At 40.7% G+C, this 22,922-nt stretch overlaps 2 protein-coding genes across 4 annotated transcripts; both read left to right on the top strand.

The window, feature by feature from the left end:
- Positions 1–473: 473 nt before the first annotated feature.
- Positions 474–17,491, top strand: LOC102713474 (transcription initiation factor TFIID subunit 1). Of its 3 annotated transcripts, none has more exons than XM_015838649.2 (21): positions 474–728; positions 1,851–1,963; positions 2,696–2,758; positions 2,844–2,886; positions 3,065–3,316; positions 3,435–3,544; positions 3,992–4,160; positions 4,542–5,553; positions 6,266–6,468; positions 6,658–6,895; positions 7,129–7,465; positions 8,780–8,986; positions 9,097–9,189; positions 9,812–10,018; positions 10,556–10,759; positions 11,451–11,934; positions 12,032–12,207; positions 12,308–12,427; positions 13,917–13,964; positions 14,059–15,015; positions 16,389–17,491. In XM_015838649.2, the coding sequence occupies exons 1-21, from the start codon at positions 677–679 to the stop codon at positions 16,737–16,739; spliced, it is 5,439 nt and encodes a 1,812-aa protein (XP_015694135.1). In that variant the 5' UTR covers positions 474–676; the 3' UTR covers positions 16,740–17,491. The 3 variants fall into 3 exon arrangements, with proteins under 3 accessions (XP_015694135.1, XP_006657187.1, XP_015694134.1); XM_006657124.3 differs by having other exon boundaries at positions 475–728; positions 3,995–4,160; positions 13,911–13,964; positions 16,389–17,490; XM_015838648.2 differs by having other exon boundaries at positions 475–728; positions 13,911–13,964; positions 16,389–17,490.
- On the top strand, positions 16,821–21,726 carry LOC102713195. The gene is made up of 9 exons (XM_040525190.1): positions 16,821–16,915; positions 18,415–18,500; positions 18,583–18,710; positions 18,810–19,012; positions 19,111–19,395; positions 19,485–19,543; positions 19,658–19,694; positions 19,782–19,853; positions 20,687–21,726. The coding sequence occupies exons 1-9, from the start codon at positions 16,821–16,823 to the stop codon at positions 21,462–21,464; spliced, it is 1,743 nt and encodes a 580-aa protein (XP_040381124.1). The 3' UTR covers positions 21,465–21,726.
- The last annotated feature ends 1,196 nt before the right edge of the window (positions 21,727–22,922 follow it).

Genomic DNA, 22,922 nt, shown 5'->3' with positions numbered 1-22,922 from the left:
GTAAACGGCCCAGATGCTGCCTCAGCCCGGCCCGCCTGCCCGCGCACCCCCCACCCGCGCCGCCCCGCGATCCGCCCCCTCATTCGCTGCCGCGGCCTCTCCTCGCACCGATCCCTCCGCCGCTCTCGCGATCCTCGCTCCCCCGCGCGCCCCTCCCCCGCCGCCACCCTCCTGCTCGCCGGCGCCGGCGCCGCCGCCGTCTCTGTGCCAGACCCCGGCGCCGCCGCTCCGCCATCGACGTGAACGAGGAGGGAAGCCGCTGCGCCCTCGCGCTTTGAGATTCGGGCAACCGACGTGGCGCCCCGTACGTGGCGTGAATCGAGCGGAGCGGAGGAGCCAACGAGGGGGAATCGCCCGGTCCCTGGCTGGAATCCCCCCCCTCCCCCCCCCCCCCCCCCCTCCTCCGGTCTCCCACCGCCTCGCCTCCCTCCTGCGACCCGCTCCGCTCCTCCACCCGTCTCGCGAATTCCGTTTATTTATTTGGAGTAATTCGCCTCCGGTCCAGCAGCCGGCGAATCGACCGCCGCCGGGAGCACACCTAGGGTTTCGGTGGTGGTTTGCGTGGCCTGGTGAGGGGGAGGCTGCGAGCCTGGCGGCCTAGGGTTTGCGGCCGCGGCTGGCGCCGTCGCGGCGCGGAAGGGTCGGTGTCGGTGGGGTGTCGGCGGTGGTGGAAGCCATGGGCGACGGCGAGCGCCGCGAGGACGAGAACCCGACCACCAGTGCCGCAGGTGAGCTCGATTCCATGCAGCTTGTTGGCCGCCGTTGGTTTGGTTTCTGTGGTCGCGCGAGTCGATCCCTGGTATGGTGTCTAGGGTTGTGAATTGCTGCGACGAGCAGGGTTTTGATGCGATGCGGTCCGCGTGCTTTGGGTACTTTTGTGTTTTGCTGTGGCTTGCAACAGTTACGCATCACGCTGTGATGCTGTGAATTCTGTACCTGGTAATGAAAGTTGGATTTGATGAGCGGCAGACTTGCTGTCTGGCGTCTATATATGATTAAATGATAAATTTTTTTTGGAAGTTTAGGGGTTTGGACTAAGCTGTGCTTCTTCCAGCAAGCAACCTGTGCTGACTTATCAATTGTCACGAACTTTCCAATCCTTGAGGGAATACTAGAATCTTTTGTATAAATATAGTTAACTATTCCTTCCCTTTTGAATCTGGATAAAATGCTAGATGCCCAAGACGATGAAACTATTGCCACAGCTGAAGTCTTTTCTATTTTCTTCCCATTTTAGAGAGCATCATTCAGTGTCCAGTACCACTACTCCAGTGTCCTGATCGAAATGTGGAATTGAGAATAAATATAGTAGTGACAAATTAAAACAACTCTTTAGCTGGATATGGGAAGATGTAGCCAAGTGGATTGCCAATCCATCATGCACGTTGTTCATTCCTGGTGTCTCCTCTATATTTGTAGAATGAAACAATGAATCATCTAAGATCCTCAAATGCCCCAAAGTCCCACGAACACTCTGAGAATCCTTTATGGCTGTAAAACAACATGTACAACTTTGAATAGCATCACACTGTAAGCTTTTTACCAGCATTTCTAAGTTCTAAATTTGGCTTTGTTGATATGCCAGTTGTTTAAAATCTGAACTCATGAAAGCACTCTTTTTTTTGTGGATAATATTTTTAGGATGTGAGCTGCAGTCGGGGATGGACAAAATTGTTTTTTAAGTTTTAACCGCTGTGTCCTATGATTTAGATTCTCGAGTTACCATGTCCTATGATTTAGATTCTTGAGTTACCATAACAATCGATGATGTGCTGATTAGGCTTATCAATTAATACAGAGTTGGTTGATCCATCCATTTTGTTTATTGCTATTTTTTTCATCGTTTGCAGATGATGACGATGACGAGGATTATGAGGAACCTAGTGGAGGAAATCACTTCTTGGGCTTCATGTTTGGCAATGTTGATGATTCTGGTGACTTGGATGCTGACTACCTTGATGAGGTAGTTGAACAATTTTTCACAATCCCTTTAATAGTGGTTACACTGACATGTGGACAGCTAAGAAAAAAGAATTGGGTAAATTTACAGCAGTGGACCTCTAATAGTGGTCGATTCACTGCCTTTAATTTGACCTGAGTCCTGTTCTGCTATTATGCACTGAACATTTTTCTTTTATAATTTTTCAATGTAGAGTGACCAATTTCTTGATAGCAACCAAGATTTGTGTTGAGCAATCTTATACCCAGCAAACTATTAATATGTCAGTATCGATTTTTTTTTTGTTTTTGTTTTTGGTATTTGGGTATTTGCTCATTACGGGACAAGGGAAACACATGAGTGAGGTAGCCCATTATTTTAAATCTACTCGATCTCCACACACCACACCATTGGATGGAGTTAATATTGTGTCAAGCTCAGAAAACTTCAAAAACAACATTATAATTTGAAGCCTAGATACCTGGTGAGTTGGGTTGCCAATGAAAAAAAAAATGAGATACAGTAATGACCCCAAAAATGTTTCGACCACCACACTCTGGTTTTCTTGTAATTTGTATTAATCCTTGAAAACCTTCATTTAGTAAGACTGCAGGAGACTTGACTGGACAGAAGTCAGTTAGCCTTGCAACATAGTAGAGGTTGCCTATATTGCTTGATTCTGTGAGTTCTTATATGAGGAAAAAATTTTATAGCTGCATTTCTGCTGTGTCACTTCTATTTTCCTTGATTTACCAGGATGCAAAGGAACACCTTTTTGCACTGGCGGACAAGCTTGGCCCATCTCTGAAAGACATTGATGTATGCCATCTTATTATCATTGTAAATTTAACTTGGCTTATCCTATCCTTGTCCAACTAGTTAATACTGTCATTTGCTTATATAGCTCATTAAGTCCTCTCCAGCACCAACTGATCCTTCTGAGCAAGGTAAATGGCAAGTTCGCAACTCTATAATGCATATTGGTTGTATTCTCATATGGTTTCTTCACCTAATCTAACTTGTCAACAGTTCATTATTTTCTATCCTTTCTGTCACCTCCAGTATTCTGTTCTTCCATACCTGACCACAGAATAATTTATGCCTGATCCTTGTACTGTTCTGTAGACTATGATGCAAAAGCAGAAGATGCTGTTGATTATGAAGATATTGATGAAGAATATGATGGACCTGAAGTTGAAGCAGCTACAGAGGAGGACCATTTGCTATCCAAAAAAGATTACTTCGCTTCAAATGCAGTTTATGCTTCGGTCAGTAGTAAAGTTTCAGTGTTTGATGAGGAGAACTATGATGAGGATGAAGAACCACCAAATAATAATGATTTACCTGGTGATAATACTGCACAAAACTGCTCTACAGGTAATAGTAGAGTGCATCTGTAGTTGTACTTTACCTTCATTGTTGTGCTATTAGCACTTGTTCCATTTTTTCTTTCCCCTTTTACTGAACTTCTCCCCCTCTATGTATTTAATTGTAGCTTTAGCTGACCAACTGGATATGACATTATCAAATGGCAACCTTGCTGTCGAAAAGATGCCTAGTTCGTTATCAGAACCAGAAGAAAGCATTGAACGTGAAGCTTTTCAGGTAGTCTTGTTGTTTTCTCCTGTTTCTCCCCTTTTGGTAGAATCATTTCCGACTATTTGAACTTAGAACCAGATGGCTGTATGACATGCATAGTTAGAATTATTGTTGAATCAGAATTTAGTTCACAATTAATTGGTTTTTGAGTATCTCCCCTCCTGTCACATAAAAACATGTTTAATTTAGGTTTGGGAAATGTTTGATGGGAATGAAAGTTGTCTGCAAAGCTTGATTATGCTCGTTTTGGGAAATGTAGCTTGGGGACAATGTAAAATCTATTTATTGCTAGAAGACATTGGAAGTGTGCCCACAGATGGGGCAGAGTCCAAACTTTCAGTGATATGCCAGTTCTTTGCATTAGCAAATTGCTCATGCTTATTTCTATTTATAACCATTTAGTTGTTTCATAGTGATCTCTTAATCTCAGTTGCCTACTTTTGTCCATTGAAGCAGAAAGAAACGGTCACTGAAGAACAACTTGAGTCTAAAGCTGCAACTTCCCTCCCTGTTCTATGCATAGAGGATGGGAGTGTGATCTTGAGGTTCTCTGAAATTTTCGGTGCCCAGGAGCCTGTAAAAAAGGCCAAGACAGACCGCCATAAACACCCAGTAAATAAAGGTATTCTTCATGTTGACTATGAGATAAAGAATATACAGAAGACACATGAATACCGTGGGCCTTTGTACGCTATGACAGTCAATTGAAAATTACAATGGTCTAAAATACTAACCGTTCAACCTATTTATATTGTTTAATATGAAGTTGTTTTTTTCACCAACCAAGTGGATTATATATGTTTATAGCTGCCTGTATGGTCTATAATCTAGATAATTTTATGTGATATCAAGTCTCTAATTTAATGTCAAGCTAGTTAATGGTGGAGTTTCTGATCGTTGATAGGGCTTAACAGCTTTTGTGGCCATTGCTCCTGGCCAAAGCATTTACTAATATACCTATGTTCTTATCATGTTTCTTTTGTTTGGTGATAATTACTTTCAGATTTCCAGATAACGAATGTCACAGACATTGTTGAAGAAGACGAGGAGGTATTTCTACGCAGTACTATCCAAAATTTATCAGCTTTGAGGCATATAAAGAAGAATGATGATTTTGTTGGGAGTGATAGTGATGAGTCAACTTCAGATGTTGCCCTAAGACTGAAAGACTCGTGGCCTTCTGAACAACCGATGAAAGATAAAGATATTCCTACTGCTCTACCATCTCCAGTTTTCCCTGATTTTTATCCACTCGAGCATGAAGATTGGGAAAATGATATTGTTTGGGGCAATTCACCAACAACTGCAATTCAGCCTTGCTTAACAAGCTGTGTAATATCCGAAGAAAGCTTGGATGACCACAGCAAAGACCAGGCCAATGGTTGTGGTTATGTCTCCAGGTGTTGCGATGTACAGAGTGAATTTCAACATTCTTCAGTAGTGGCAGATCCTTTTGGGTGTATAGAAATGCCTGATTCAACTAACTACCATTCCACTGAGAACAGCTATTCTCCATTAAGAAAGGAGACTGCCCAGGAGAATAAAAGCTTAGGTGAACCAAATAACATAACTGAACCGGTTAAGATTGATACCATGCGGCATTTAAACAAGCTCTCCTTACTGAATAAGGAGTTGTTAGAAGGATCTTGGTTGGATAACATAGTTTGGGATCCCAGTGAGGATGCACCAAAGCCTAAGCTAATCTTTGACCTTAAAGATGATCACATGCTTTTTGAAATACTAGATGAAAAGAATAGTGGTCACCTCCGCTCTCATGCTCGTGCCATGCTCGTTAGTCGACCAATGAAGACTTCAACGGTGGAAAATATTGACCATAACAATCAAGCAACTACATTGAGTGGGAGATTCAACATTTCCAACGACAAATTTTATTCTAACAGGAAAATGTCACAGCAAGCTAGATCTCATGCGAAAAAGCGTGCCTCAATGGGCTTAAAGGTAGTACATTCAGTGCCCGCTCAGAAGCTTCAGACCATGAAGCCGAAGTTGAGTGTGTAAGTCTTTCTTCCCCTGCATGTCTGCATTTATTTGAAGCATTCATTTTCAGTTATTTTATTGTGGTGATAATATTGTTAATTTGAAAGTTATTCAGGCTCAAGCATCACCAGAATATTTTTTTCACATTATTCTTCAATACTGGTAATCTGTCTGATTAAACATACCTGCTAATGGGAACAACTGTCAGCTCTCTTGTCTTTGAAAGAGAAAATATTTGTGTAGCAATTTAACTGGCATCTGGATGTCTTTTGGCAACATAGTTTTTTTTTCACCATGGGTTTCTGCCTGCCTGTACTACTGCGTCATCATGGTTGGTTGTTAGAAAACATTACATATATTTTCTTGACTATAGTTGGATATATGTTCCTTTTAAGACCAATAGTTGGATGTATGTTCATATACTACTGGGATAAAACACTGCTGGGAACATGCATGCTTACCAAGGAAAATGTGCAAGTTTTCCACTGGAAAGCTTCATGTTTAATATTTGTTTGACTTAGTCTGCGTTTGCTGCATCATAAATTTCTGTGCTCTGGATAGTGCCAACTATTTGATTCACACTGTTACCCTTTTTGATCTTAATCATATTCAACTACTTGCTTGGGTGGTTTACTTGTCGTGTGTACTTTGACTACCGAACTTTGTTGTTATCTGTTCTTTGTTAACTTTAATTCTAACAGGTTTGTTATTTCATCGTCTTTTATGCAGTAAGGAAATCGCAAACTTCCATAGGCCAAAAGCTAAGTGGTATCCACATGAAAATAAACTTACTGCTAGGTTTCAGGGAGATGAGTGTAGTCATGGGCCAATGACTGCTGTAGTGATGACATTGGGAGGAAAGGGAGTCAAGTTTCTGGTCAATGCAGAGGAAACTCCACTTTCTGTAAAATCAAAAGCTTCCAAAAAGCTAGGTGTGTCATTATCCCATTGTTCTTGTTTTACTTTTCTTTGATTTGAACATCCTTGTTATATCTCCTATGTACTTGTGAACCAGTTGCCCACCAATACTGCTGGGCAATTTGAAACCCCAGAAGAGATGAACAAATGCCAAACTCCTGTTTTAATAGTAACATATAGTGATGTAACTTTATTCAATGCAGAATTTAAACCTTCTGAGAAGATTAAATTGTTCTGTTCGGGAAAAGAGCTTCAGGATGACATCTCCTTGGCTATGCAAAATGTGCGACCAAACTCTGTTCTGCATGTTGTTCGCACTGAAATACATTTATGGCCGAAAGCACAGAGACTGCCTGGTGAGAATAAGCCTCTACGTCCTCCTGGTGCATTCAGGAAAAAATCTGACTTGTCTGTTAAGGATGGACATGTATTTTTGATGGAGTAAGTCCTGTTTACTTTCTCTCATATCATGGGAGTAACAGTTATCATGAACTTACCCATATTCAAATTATAGATGTACACTTTTGATAAAAAGTACTAGTTTAGCCAAGTGGTGAATACAGTGTGTTCTATTTTATGTGAAATTTTCTTATGATCTAGTTTTAATTGCTGAGATCATGTATTTATTTTGTTCACCAATTTACCATATGTGTTATTTATTTCTTCCAATGCAGATACTGTGAGGAGAGACCTTTGCTTCTTGCAAATGCAGGAATGGGTGCACGACTCTGCACATATTACCAGAAGACTTCACCTTCTGACCAAACAGCTGCATCCCTTCGAAGCAATAGTGATGGACTGGGTACAATGCTTGCTATTGATCCTGCTGACAAATCTCCTTTTCTGGGAAACATTCGTTCTGGTTCTCATCAATCATGTCTTGAGACAAATATGTACAGAGCACCTGTATTTCCTCATAAGGTTGCATCAACTGATTACCTTTTAGTTCGGTCACCCAAAGGAATGCTTTCTCTTCGTCGCATTGACAAGTTGTACACGGTTGGCCAACAGGTAAACTGTCTAGGCACAACATTACTTTTTTCTTAACCAATGCTTGCCCTAAGATAGTTGATGGAAAATGATCAAGATGCATTTGCTGGCCGGAAGCTTTGCCATTCATTTTCAAGCTGTTCATTGTTTATCATATTCTGAAATATTTGTTGTATTCCCTTGAATTTAATGCAATTAAAATTCACTTTCCTGGATTTATTACGGATTGATTAGAAAGGCAATTAATTTCAAAGTAATTTAATGGGTTAATTGTGTTCGTTTATTGGGTTGAACATATGCAATGCTGGGAAATTTTGTCCATTAGAGCATTCCTAAAAGATCATCTAAATTTGATCATTCATATCTTCATTTAGATGATCATCTAAAACAGTTTTATCCTCTATATCTCTTTGTACTTCAACATATCATCCATATATGATATCTTCTATATTTCTTTTGAGGATGGAGAGAGAACATCCAAATATAGAGTTTCTCTCTCTGAATATGGATGTTCTGTTGGAGCTCAATCTTTACCTTTCATATTTTTAGGATAGAGGATGGGATAGATGAACTGTTGGGGATGCTCTTAGTTTTTATTTTATTTTAATCATCTATTTTTTTGGTTAACTGCATTTCTGCGAAGAGAGGCTACCGTTAAGAAAGTGTATAGAAGTGAGGGCCTGTTTATACTTTCTTTTAGAAGAATGGTTGTTTAGATTCTGCTATATACTGATTGAACATGTGCTGATAAATATTATTTTTAGTTTTTTTATGGAAATTCAACTTATTATTAGAAACCTGCTCTGAAGTTATACGATTATACTGTTGCGTTGCCCCTTTTTTGAATAATTGTTTAAATTTCTTTTATTTGCATGTTTTAGCTATTTGGCTATGTCATGCATTGCACTTTCTGAAAATTTTGTAATTCAGGCAGTGTTGCACTTTCCTTATTTCTTTCATTCTTCTATTTTCAAGGAAGTTTTTTTTTTTTGGGGGGGGGGGGGTGTATGTTAGTATATGATCTGTTCTTTCTATGAAATGTGACTTGAAAAAATGTTCTCAGTGTGTGTTGTATATAATTTGATAATAAATTATATTTTCCATGGTATGCATGGTATGTACTTTATTGATGACTGGAATGCGAGTCACGTTTTTCATTGGCATCTTTATATGTGTTGTAGGCTTATAGCTATAACAGTATGCTATAATAAGTACATGTTTTGACTGACATACATATGCACACATTGTCGAGCATTGCATCATTTCAGCAGATCTTTTGTGTGGTGATATTTAACTTGTCAACTAGAAAATAACAGATTTTTGTTCTCCTGGCAGGAGCCTCATATGGAAGTATTTTCACCTACCACAAAAAATGTGCAGAATTATATTCTGAACAGAATTCTTGTATATGTATATCGCGAGTTCCGTGCTAGGGAGAAGCCTGGTATTTTTCCTCAGATTCGAGCTGATGAATTACCTATTCAGCCTCCTGTAACAGAGGCTATCATGAGGAAACGGCTAAAGCATTGCGCAGATTTAAGGGTTAAAATCTGTCACCCATGTTATTATTACTCCTGATGCTGCATCTGTTCTTTTTTTTGTTCTTTTCACTTTTGACCAAAATTAATGCTATCCTTCAACAATTTTTACAGAAAGGACCAAAGGGACATTTGTTCTACATACAAAGACCTGATTTTCGGATTCCATCAGAGGAAGAACTGAGAAGATTATTAACACCTGAAAATGTGAGTTTCCCAAAATTACTTCCACCACCTGTTTCATTAAACTATTTTCTTGGTGTAATGCCTTATATCTTGCATATTTGTGAGTGTTGATGCATTAAGGAATGATCAGTTGATCACATTGCATTGGCTATATGTTCACCGATATGTTAAATAGTTGCTTCCTTCGTTTCAAAATTTAAGACCCCAAAACCTTATGCATGAGTGTTAAAATGTAAAAAACTAAGTAATGGGGACAAAAAATGGATTATGATATACCTGTTTATATGTTTTTACTAATACTGATGCACCTAATTTTCTCAGAGGAGATGTCACTTTCTATTTAACCTACATTTTGCCCCAAAATGCTTGAAATCCGTTAATTATGGAAGTTTCAAAGAAATTCCATAATAGAACGTGTTGATATACAAATGTGCAACAGTGCTGGAATTCCCAAATACTATTTTGTGCTCTATTATAATGCCCAAAATGCCCAAACTGCCAGTGTGCAATTGTTTGTGCATGTAGGTTACCAAAATCTTGTTCATCTGCAGTTTAACTGTTTAATAGTTGTAATGTTGTAACCTGAGACCTTTGCCATGCCTTGCTATTGAGTTCGCCTTGTCTGAACCCTTCACTTCCTCAGGTCTGCTGTTATGAGAGTATGCAAGCTGGCCAGTATCGTCTCAAGCACTTAGGAATTGAGAAGCTTACACAGCCTGTGGGACTTGCATCTGCCATGAATCGGCTTCCTGATGAAGCTATTGAGCTTGCTGCTGCTGCACATATTGAGAGGGAACTGCAGATCACTAGCTGGAATCTTACTAGCAATTTTGTTGCTTGTACAAATCAGGTGCTAAATTATTTTTTTAATGATCACATTTAGTCACCATGGCTTGTTTTGTTCATTCTGTGACAATTCATATACCTAAACTAGCTATCCCTTCGTATGAACTAAGAGTAACAATTGATGTATTCTAGGCAAACTTGGGATAAACTTTATCATCACTCTACTGAATTAACATTATAGATGGTACTATGTTGTAGCAACAAAGGAAATACTTATGGGATATGGATTCTATCTTGTGAAATGAATTAAATTTGTATGCATGCTCTGGTTAGCCATAATCTCACATTTGATTTTTGATTGTGTAAGATTTATTAAAGTGGTTTTCAAATCTGATGGTGTGCCACTCTATTTGAGTTGCACTTGGGTGCTGAGAAGTGGATCGCCACTGTTAGAAGTGGGTTAACCAATCTGCATGGAAACATGTGCACTTGTATCATCTCTTTTTTATATAAAAATTAAATGCACAGGCATATGGTTCCTTGTATGTTGGTTATGTTTTTCCTTAGCTTGTTCAAATCTAATGCCATCGAGTGTATGCAGGACAAGGAGAATATAGAGAGATTAGAAATTACTGGCGTTGGTGATCCATCTGGTCGTGGGCTAGGATTTAGCTATGTACGAGTAACTCCAAAAGCACCCATATCCAATGCAACGCACAAGAAGAAGTCAGCTGCTGCAAAAGGAACCACCGTTACCGGAACAGATGCTGATCTCCGTAGGTTGAGCATGGATGCAGCCCGTGAGGTACCATTGACCCTCACAATTTTAGCAATTAGCAGTATGATGCAAAATAAACATTCCCTGGGATTCCAGGCACTGACATGCCTTAGTATCATCACAGAACATGCTTTAGTATGAACATATATAATTCTCGCAGAAGTTGATTTTATTAACTGGGTATGGCAAGGGATCATATGGAAATTGCCTTCATACCACATAAAACACGCACTCCCTCTGTCCCATAATACAAGGGATTATACCCTTTTTTTGGCAAAAGTTAAGTAGAAAAGCACAAGTCATGTCACAAAAGGTGGTAGTTGGAGGAATAAAATAGTACAAAAATTGGTAAGTAGGGAATAAAGTAATACAAAAGTTGGTAGATGTAGAATAAAATAGTACAAAAGTTGATGGATGGGAAATAAAGTATTGCTTTGGGATCACAAAATGTGTTATATTTTAGGATGAAATTTAGAGGCCAAATCCCTTATGTTATGGTATGGAAGTAGTAAAATTTATCAAAACACTAACTGCTGTGATAATTACAAGTGGGACCTACTGCCAGTCTGCACATGTCATTGACACAATGACACTCGGTCATAATTTGGTTACTTGTAAATTTTTTCCAGTGTCATGGAAGCATACATCAGCCACGCTATTTTTCTGTATTTTTACACTTTGTTTTCCTGTGGTTTGACACCGTTATTGTTGTAAATAGTTGCTTCTCAAATTTGGCGTTCCAGAAGAGCAAATTGATAAATTAACAAGGTGGCATAGGATTGCAATGGTTAGGAAGCTTTCAAGCGAACAAGCTGCATCAGGTGTTACAATTGATGAAATTCCAGTTAGTAAGTTTGCACGGGGACAAAGGATGTCTTTCTTGCAGCTTCAGCAGCAGACTAAGGAGAAATGTCAGGAAATTTGGGATAGACAAATTCAGTCACTCTCTGCTATGGATGGCGATGAAAATGCCAGTGACACTGAAGCCAACAGTGATCTGGACTCGTTTGCTGGGGATCTTGAAAATTTGCTAGACGCAGAAGAATTTGATGATGAAGACGTTGGTAATACAGACATAAGAAGTGATAAAATGGATGGAATGAGAGGGCTTAAAATGAGAAGGTGTCATACGCGAGCTCAAATTAATGAGGAAATTCAAGATGATCTAGAAGAGGCTGCTCTAGTAGAAAAACTGCTTGAAGGTGATTAATTAGTAATTATCAGTTCAGTCATATATGTTGCTTTCCGGAGACCCATTTAGCAATTAGTTTTTATGGTTGATTGTCTATTATGTTGCAGAAGGTGACAGTGATACGAAGAGGAAGAAGCAGCCTGTGGAAACAACAAATTATATCACCCCTATGTATAATCAGGGCAATAAAATGAAGCAGGGTAAGGCTGGCCAAATGATTAAATCGTCTGCATATAGCAGTGCATTAACAACAAGGGAGAGCACACCAAGAGATGCAAAGGAGGTACATGAAATTATGTCTGATATTCTAAATCTAGTATGTGTTCCTTTGCTAGCAGAAGCAATCAGTAACATAATAGGGTGAGTCATGCCACTGCATGCAGGTTGAAAATTTTGCTGAAGGAAGTTTACCCTCAAAACTAAGAACAAAGACATTATTTGACGCAAATGATGATATTATTCTAGTAAAAAGGAAAAATGTCCCAGGAAAGGATGGGTTCAAGGTAAGTCTTCATAGTTGTATGATTATATTTGACTGGTGAAGTAGTGATACTAATATGGTTTCAGAGATGCAAATCTTGGCAAAGACTTGTCATTTGAAGGGTAGCTATATAGTTCAAACTACCTCTGGTCATGAAAAGATGTTGTCTTGGTTATCTTTCAAACTTTCAAAATTAAATGTCGATAACATTTTAAAATATTTAGACTGGATGCATAAAAATTAGTTTTTTACATTTTTCTTAAGTGTACTTTTGTCATGTTATGCTGTATTTATATTTTACAAATATTCAATCAAGAATGGTGCTCGAAATTAAATTAGATATCGCGCTGATGTCCAAAATGACATGTTTCCCTGACCAGAGAGAATACTGAATATCACGGCTGCATTTTTTTTTCCGGGGCGGCTTGGGCTGCATTGGTAGGCCAGATTTCTGATAGTATTGTTTGTCAAGGGACCCTGCCAGTGTTACTGAAGAAAGAGAATGTCAGAATGCACAAAGGATGAGTTGGGCTAGGGAGAAATGGACCTTGAAAGAAGGGAGATATGTTCATTAGATTATGTCTGCAATTCAAAATCAAATGTCTTATCTCTTCAAATAGAGCCTGGATCTAACAAAGAAATGCAATTAAAAAATGGAACAATCTAGTGGGAGAAACTTAGAGTGCGTTTGGTTGGCGGTCAAGGTGGGATGTCATATGACCATCCATATTTTCAGAAATATGATGATTCGGTTTTATGTTTGGTTGGATGGATGAGATGATCCAATTTTTTATTTGAAATTTGGTTGGATGGATGGGGATGGATGGGATGAGCATATTGAATTACTAATAAATAATAATATAAATTAATCATCACAGATCTTATTAATTAGTACAAATTACCAACAAAATATATCTATGATCATTAAGTAGCACTAATTTAAACTTGTTAATTACTAATTAATGACAAAATATGCTAAATATCACTAATGGCTGAGCAATCTACCTTCGTCCATGAACCAAACACATCAAAAAAACTGGACGGTTATCTCCCATCCAGGGATATCTCACCAACCAAACGCACCCTTAAAGAACTGTTGAGCTCTATGCTGGCTATGAGATTGCCCCTGGTGCTACTTTTCTCTTCTACAGCCTGACCTAGTTTCTCAGAGGTTATGTATATGTGGCATGCAGATCCAAACTGTGGTGTGATGTAAAAGTGTATAACCTAGTTTGTATAAATAGCTGATACTTGCTAGTGTAAGTTAAATAGTGAATTACCAAAGTCTATATTTGTACTCTTGTGGAAAATTATGTTGTTGCACAGTTGTTGGTTTCTTGCTAGCACGCTTGAAAATGATTTATAATAATGATTATTTAATGTTAATACTGCTGTTGAGGAATTTTCTGCTCTTGAATTTCTCAACTTCTTTTAATAGGATTAGCTTTAATATAATGCTGATTCTGTCTTGCTACTGTGATTCTTATTTGGTGTCTTATTTTAAGGAAAAGAGACAAGGTGCAAGGGGAGATACTCTTGTATGTGGAGCATGTGGTCAGGTAGGCATAGTGGAATGAATTGTTTCATGAATTGTTAGGAATACAGGATTATGTTTCCTGCCATCCTATGACACTTTTTTTTCTTTCTCCACAGCTTGGGCACATGCGGACCAACAAATTGTGTCCCAAATATGGGGAGGATCCTGAAGCATCAGAAATGGATGCAAATTCCATCAGGTCTCATCCTCCTGATATAGCGAGTAATTCTCAAATGAAGACATCAAACAAGAGGTTGGTAGCCAAAGTCTCGTCTGAAGCTCTTGAAGCTGAAGTGCCTGAAAGTATTGAAAAGACTAAACCTGTCCCTGTAAAATTCAAATGTGGAGCACCTGAGAAGTCCTTGGATAGGAACATGTCACTTTCAGCTTCTTTGGTTTCTGATAAGCGTATGATGGAAACTGCAGATCTGAAATCAACTGGAAAGGTTAATAAGATTAAAATATCTAACAAGATAAAGTATGATGATTATCCTCCTGATACTCCTAAGCCATCGGTTGTAATAAGGCCTCCTGCTGAAGTAGAGAAGGATCCACTACCCCGTAAGAAAATTATTATCAAGCAGCCCAAGGTGCTTGGAGATCAGGAAAAACCTATTGAACTCAGGAGTGGTCAGGAGCCCAGAAAGATAAGGAAAATTGTTGAATTGTCAAGCTTTGAGAAGAGAAACAGCGAGGATGAGAATGACTTTTCTGGAGGACCTATTCAGATGAATTCTTCACATGATAGGGGGTGGGGACTGGTGGGAAAAAGAAGCAAAGGAATAATGGAAAATGGTGAATCCTGGAGAGCTTTTGAGGAGCAACGAGAGAGACAAGAACAGAGATTAATTGAAGCTAGGATGTATGATGTAAGGAGAGAGGAGGAGCTCCAGAAGGCAAAAAAGAAGAACAAGAAAAAGAAAAAGCATGAATTTCGAGATGATGACCTACTTGATGCTAGGCCATACAAAAATGACAGAAGGGTACCTGAAAGAGGTCGAGCAGCGAAGAGACATACTCCAGCTGATTTGACGGAATACGCACCATCAGCTAAGCGGCACAGAGGAGGAGAGGTACTTGTTCTCAACCCTGTTTTAATAATATACATTGTTTTAGTAATGTTGGTCTATAGACCTTGTGCTGATTCCACACCATAGAGGTGCCTGTTTCTGCAACCTATTGTTTGTAGAAATTGATTGTTCATAGTGGCGCATTTGTAAATAAGTTTAGTGTGTGTGATTTTGTTTTGGTCTGGACTTATGACCTTTTATACTTTATTTTCTCCCTAATGAAATGCCATGCGGCTCTCCGCGTAGTTCGAAAAAGAATGTTTGTAGGAATTGGGAAGGGCAAAATAATTCTACCTGAGCTATTCAGCCAGCGTTGTGCTTGCTTTTGTTTTTCACCTTTAGAGAGATGCGCCTCTTTTTTTCAATTGATGTGTATTTCAATGAAATAGTTTGTTTTGATCATTGTGAAGAGGGTAAGCTACAACATTGTAGAAAATCACCTTGATCTTATAGTACATTGTTTTTCATTTTTCCAATCGTCAGTTTGAACATCACCTGTAACATCCGTCATCTTTATTACTCCAGTCATTTCATATTATAATTCACTTTGGGTTTGTCCTAAGTTAAACCTTTTTAAGTTTGACCAAATTTATAAAAAAAATGTAAACATCTACAACAGCAAATTAGTTTCATTAAATTCACCATCGAATATATTTTTATGGTATATTTATTTTATGTTGAAAATATTACTATATTTTTCTGTAAACTTTGTCAGACGTGAAGATGTTTGGTTTAGGACAAACTCAAATTGACTTATGATGTGAAATATAGGGAGTATTTTTCAAACTAGGGGCGCTCATCTATGATTCCATCTGAACCGACTAAAACCGATCTGAGTAAAGTTAAGCCAAATATTAGCACAGCTGCCAGCCAGACAGCCAGGTAGGTCATTAGCTCGCTTCAAAATGAATATGTCTGGTTTGGCATGTTGTTTCTTTCAACCTGTAGATGAACTACCCTATTTTAAACCAGCACTGTGCTTTCTTTTGTTTTTCACCTTTAGATAGTTGTACCTAGTTTTTTCAATAGTCCCACTGTGGTGTACATTCTCAATGGAATAGTGGTTTGTTTTGATCATTGCAACGAGTGGAAGCCACACCATTGTAGAAAAATCACTTGGATCTTGTATTATATTTTACTTGATCAATACTCAGCTTGATCGTCGTCTTCACAACCAGTCATCTTCATCTTCATTTTTTAATCTCTTGACACATTCATCTTTAGTTTTTGAATGACTTCTTTTTATATAGACAAACATTTAGTTACGTATAGGGTTGTGATACCATTTCTGAGATAGGTGGGAATAATGCAGACAGCCAATTGGTGTTTATTTGCAAGACTATTAATTTAAGGCTTTTTTGTGCATACTGATGCAGGTTGAGCTCTCCAACATATTGGAAAAAATAGTTGACCACTTGCGTTCAACAAGCTTTGCATACATTTTTCGTAAACCAGTGACAAAGAAAGAGGCCCCTGATTACTTTGACATAATTGAACGTCCAATGGATCTTGGTACTATAAGGGACAAGGTGCGAAAGATGGAGTACAAAAATAGGGAGGATTTCAGGCATGACATGGCTCAGATAGCATTGAATGCACACTTGTACAATGATGATCGCCATCCCCACATCCCTCCCCTTGCTGATCAGCTCTTGCAGATGTGTGATTATCTTCTCGAAGAAAGCGCGGAGCTGCTAGATGATGCAGAATACGCGATTGAGGACTAGTACACATTAACCAGGTATGGCATTTAGGTTTTGCTATACCCTAACATAGATGCTGTATTGCTGATCTGTAGGAGGTGGGAAATGGCACCTGTAGAATTTTTCTTTTTAGGTTCTGGCGATGGTATACCTGTGATCCCAGTCCCAGCTATTTTGCCTCCTGTTGGTACTGGGAGTTGGTATGTACACAAGCTCTAGGTTAGACATTGAGGGCCCACTGTAACTATTGGCCTCTTGCTGTAAAAATGTAGCAATGTAATTTTTTTGTCCATATTTTTATGGCCTTGGTTGTCCCCAAATCCTGATATTATAGCATCATCCTATATGTGAATGGCATCTAACTAACCATACGTATGAGTCAAAGATGCAACACGTCAAAGCATGTGCTAGGCTGCACTCGGTCTAACTTGTTTTGGGACCGGCAGCGATTGGTGAAGGTCCCTTTAAATCCTGCATGATTAGAGACTGCCGTACAACTGTGCAAAGTCAAAACCTGTAACTGTAACGTGATAGATCGTGTACCCGGCTGTACAAGTTGGGTTGCTGCCAGATGATGTATTTGATGTGCATTCTTTGAACGAGTATTCACTTCTCAACGATGTCATGGCATGGTGCAGTTCATAGTTTCATGCCTTTTGGTTTTGGTTTCTGATGATGTAGCAACAGACCGACAAGCAATCGTCCATTATACAACGAGGTCCTTTTCTCCTACTTGGTCATGACTGATGGCATAAGAAGGGTTAAGAGTACAGATTTTTTTAAGATGTTGACCTACCAGGCAAACTACTCGTATACAACAACTCACTAATAACTCTGGAGCACCTGCTCGAGATGCTCTCACCGAACAAGTTATGTTAAGGAAAATCTTTGAAGAGTACGGTGGTTGTTTGGACCGTCCGATCACGACAACGAACGGCTTAGACCAACTCACTACGAGTGTGTTCCTATTTCATAATGTCCCAGACACACACACACACATTTTAAATCTGAAGTACAATTTCTGCATGGTCAAATCTCATGCATAACCAACCAAAAACGTGTTTGCATCCTCCAGCGAAGAATCACCGAAATGGCCTGCATTTTTCTACATAAAAGAGTGTTGCTTTATGCGGGACGCGGCTGCTCTTCTTTTTTTTTCTTCTTGCTTTTAGCAAGAGCCAAGATGTTGCCGGTACTCCATTTTATATTCAATTAACGTCATTGACTTTTGAATCAACGTTTGATCATTCGTTTTATTCAAAAAATTTATATAATTATTGATTATTTTGTTATGATTTGGTTTATTACTAAAGTAACTTTAAGCATGATTTATAATTTACATATTTGAATAAAATTTTTGAATAAGACGAATGATTAAATATAAATTCAAAAGTTAACTACGTTAATTAAAAAAATTGAAGAGAGTAATAAACTATTAGTAATAGTACTGATGGCAGTAGAATACGAAGACCCAGCAAGTCCATTGCTTAAATCTCACACCTTTTCCCATGCATCCATACGATCATACGACCATATCTCTGCACGCGACAAACCAAAACATCACAATTCCGAGCCGAGTTCACGACCTGTTCTTGATCACGTCACCTGGCATATGATATCTGCAGTCCTGTCGTCTAAATCCACCTCGCGAATTAGTCCCTGAAATTACCCAGCATTTGCTCGAGAGCTTGAGCTTCAGCTTGAGCTCAGCCATGGGATCGTCGTCTCGCCGGCGAGCTATTGTCCTGCTCGTTGTCTTCGCGTCGTTCTTTGCCAGCGCGGCAGGTGGGGGGGGGGGGGGGGGGGGGGGGGTTGGGTTTCTTGGTGGAATGGGAAGGTGGAGACTGATCGGTGAGTGTGTTTGCAGCGGCGGTTTCGCCGACGAACTCGTCGTCGTTCGTGCTGGCGGCGGCGCAGACGCGGCGGAAGGATCCTCTCAGCGGGCTGAGGTACTACACCGGCGGCTGGAACATCAGCGACAAGCACTACCTCGCCGTGAGCTCCTCTCTTCTTCTCCGTGATGATTTCCCGCGCGAAATGCGATCATCTTGTTCTTGATGCTGACACCGTCGGGTTTGCTTGTCGCCGCCGCAGTCGGTCGGGTTCAGCGCCGCGCCGGTGTTCGTGGTCGCGGCGTTCTGGTTCGTCTCGCTCGCGCTCGCAGCGCTCGTCGCCTGCTGCTGCCGTTGCTGCTGCCGCCGCGGCGGCGGCGGCGACGGCAACGGTGGGTACTCCTACTCCCGCGCCGTCTTCGCCGCCTCCCTCGTCCTCCTCCTCCTCTTCACGGCCGCCGCCATGTAAACCATTTCTCCCTCTCGCGGCAACAGCCTTGCATATCTCCCCTGCCGATTTCGCTCGCCGCTAATGGCCGCACCGCACCGCCTCCGCCGCGCAGAATCGGGTGCGTCGTGCTGTACGACGGGCAGGGCAAGTTCCACGGGAGCACGACGGCGACGCTGCGGTTCGTCGTGAACCAGTCGGACGGCGCGGTGGCCAGCCTGCGAGGGTTCACCGGGTTCATCGAGACGGCGAAGGCGGCGGCCGTGGAGAAGGTCTCCCTCCCCGCCGACCTCCAGGGGAAGGTCGACGACGTCGTGCGCAGGGTGGACGCCTCCGCCGACGAGCTCGCCGCGCGCACCACCAGCAACTCGCGCAAGATCCGCACCGCGCTGGAGACCATGTACGCACGACGCCATGAACTGAAATCACTTCATCACTCATCGGGGAGATCCCGTTTGACATTTTGTTTCCTTCTTCTCGTGATTGCAGAAGGAAAATTCTCATCGCCGTCGCCGCCGTGATGCTGGCCATGGCGTTTCTTGGCCTTGGTGAGCACAAAATTCTCCAACTGGTTTGGTGAAATTTATCAAATTTTGTTGGGTTTTTGCAGCTGTTTGTGAGTGACTGATCGTCGTGACAATTTCTTGCTTGATTTGATGCAGTGTTCTCCCTGTGCGGGCTGAAATCATTAGTGTACACGTGAGCACAACATCACAGAACATGCTTTGTACAAAGCACAAAATTCATTTTTTACTGTAAGTCTGTAACCTTCAAATTTGTGTGCAGCCTGGTGATTTTTGGATGGATCCTGGTGACTGCAACATTTATACTGTCCGGCACTTTCCTTCTCTTGCACAAGTAAGATGCTATCAATGTTGCTGTCTAGTTTGATCAAGTATAATGGGTGAGACGTGTAGCTTTGGTATTTTAAAATGATAGTAAACGCATAAAAATAATACATTATAAAATTGCTTAAAAAACAAACATACATTTTTTTCACAAAATGTGTTATCTTTTTCCTATAGGAAATATTCACATTAAATTGATAGATTCATCACCGCACCACTAACTTCTTTGAGAAAGTTTAAGGCCTCCATCTATTTGCTTACACTTATGCGTATAAGCTAAAAATTGAATTGTAAACTTATATTTAGAGTTGATTTTGGGAGTTTTCATTGTAATTTATTTTTCGGCCTTTGATTTTGATCACTGAGAACATGTGCATAAAACTTTTGTCTATAAATTATTTTTATCATTAATAATATGTTTCACTTATGCATATAATGAGTTAAAAAGATGGGGCTAATAATTTTGGGCAACAATAACGATGTGAACTATTTCAATTCTGAAATGTAAAAGATGACTTTTAGTCCTATCTTTCTCGTCTATTTATACTTATAGGCCAAAATTTAAATTTTTAACTTGATTTTAGGATTTATTTACCATAGTTTATTTTTAGACTTTACTTTTGTATGGATAAGAGCATGTGTATAAAATTTTATTTATAAATTATTTTCCATTTGCAAATAGACCGTTTGTTTTTTTAGAGGCCAGGGCTTTTGTTTTAACCAGATGTAGAACACTTGCAGTTTAAATCTTTGCATTGATTAGCTAAGTCTGTTAAAAACATTGATTAGTTAAAATTCGAATAATTAAGACACTAATTCGACCTCTGCTTCGTGTACCTGCAGCGCGGTGGGCGACACGTGCGTGGCCATGGACGAGTGGGTGCAGCACCCGCAGGACCACACGGCGCTCGACGACATCCTCCCCTGCGTCGACGCGGCGGCGACCTCGGAGGCGCTCCGCCGGAGCAAGGAGGTCAACTACCAGATCGTCTCCGTGCTCAACAACCTCGTCTCCACCGTGGCCAACGCCAACGTCCCGCCGTCGTCGCAGCCGTCGCCGCCGGCCAACTACAAACAGTCCGGCCCTCCGGTGCCGCTCCTCTGCAACCCCTACAACGCCGACCTCACCGACCGCCCCTGCGCCGCCGGCGAGGTCACCGCCGCGAACGCGCCGCAGGCGTGGCAGGGCTACGTGTGCCGCGCCACCACCACGTCGTCGGGGTCGGAGATCTGCGTGACCACGGGCCGCCTCACGCCGACGATGTACTCCCAGATGTTCGCCGCCGCCAACGCCAGCGCCGGGCTGCTCCAGTACGGCCCCGTGCTCGCCGACCTGGCGGACTGCTCGTACGTGCGGCGGGCGTTCCAGGCGGTGACGAGGACCCACTGCCCCGGCCTGAGGCGGCACAGCGGCAGGGTGTACCAGGCGCTGCTCGCCGTGTCCGTCGCCTTGGCGGCGGCCGCGGGCGCCTGGGTGGCGCACTCGCGGGAGCGGCGGCGGCGGAGCGAGACGAAGCGGTTCCAGGTGTCGCCCTACAGGTTCCCCATCGAGGAGAAGGCGCTGCTCAAGAGCCCCCGGCGGCCGTACCGGCGAGGCGACAGCGGCAGGTTGGCGAGGTAGACGAAGGTCGCCATAGATGGATGGATGGTGCGTCGAACACTGCCATGTATATTGAGCAGTTTAGGGAGTGTTTATACTGTTTTGATTATTCTTATTACTCCTTAATGATCTCCATCTAACGTCGATTAGGATTGTAAGTATGGAGTGAGAGTCACCACTCATACTAAAATGTATAGCTTGAAATAATTTTCGTCTGAAAGATGTGTAGCTTGAACAAAATTTGCATAAATAGTCTGAACTTTCCGAGGTCTGACATATAAATCCCTACCGAATTTTGGACAAAATATTATTGAAATCTTGTTTTCCAGACTATTGAAATTCAGTTCGTGTTGCATTAGAAAAAAAAAATCTCACATCATCATTTTTTTAAGAGAGAGAGAGAGAAAGAGCTCACACAATATAGTTAGGCATTGTTTCTAAAAAAAATAAAGAGGACTTTTCTCAGTATACTAAGGTCCTATATTTTCACTATGCTTATGTTTATAGATCAAAATTTAAATTTAAAAGCTTATAGCTAGAGTTAATTTTAAGGTTTTTTCATCGTAATTTATTTCTTAGTATTTGTTTTTATATTGCAAAGATAACATACATAAAAATTTTACCACAAAATTATCTTTAATTATTAATAAACATTTCGCTTATCTATATTCAAGTTGGTCAGGGTGGATCTGTTACCACACGCACTCGCATTGTAAATTTTGCAGGTTACCCCTTAAACTTTAAAACATTAAGAAACAATCAAATCTAAAATGATAGCTCTGTATAAAATCAAATTATGTTAAATATTCTCTGAAGAAAAAACGGGTAACATATTCCATGGAAAATATATTTTTATTTATTTAGAAAATATTATAATATACTGTGTCTTATCCCTAGCAAAATATGGGTATTATAAGCTAGTGGTTATAAAAAAAAACAAAACGTAAGCCTTGTAGTAGTATGGTTGGCCGTTTGTTTAGACTAACCCTAAAGGCTACAGCCCTACAATGGGACTAATATTCATACATTGCGCCGGAAATACTGCCAATATGGGTCTTGGTGGTCTTAAGATTTCTTAATTTTGTGTTTAGTGTGGGCTGGTAGTTGCCTTTATGGGTCTGAGGTAGGCTTAAACCCACTTGCATTACCACGGCCGGAAATTGTCGATATGGGCTCACGATAGGCCATTTTGTCCCCAAAGGCCAGATTTGATTATATGGCTCTAGTTTGGGTCTCCTGTCCTAGATGGCTCATGGATAGGCTACAGGAGTACATATCTTCTCGAGGGAGACTAAGGAACTGTATCCCGTTTCAGATTATGATAGATCGAGGATTAGACTATATCATTCCAATGGGATACCATTTTTTCAGCATTAGCATTACTATATGTATTTTTTGTAATGAGCCACTGGTGGCCGATATCAGTCGAGTCATAGCTAAACATGCCTTTTTCAACTACTAAACATGACCCTTTTGCTG

The sequence above is a fragment of the Oryza brachyantha genome, chromosome 6 (assembly GCF_000231095.2).
Source record: "Oryza brachyantha chromosome 6, ObraRS2, whole genome shotgun sequence".
Lineage (NCBI taxonomy): Eukaryota > Viridiplantae > Streptophyta > Magnoliopsida > Poales > Poaceae > Oryza > Oryza brachyantha.
This window is presented reverse-complemented; position numbering and strand designations above follow the sequence as displayed.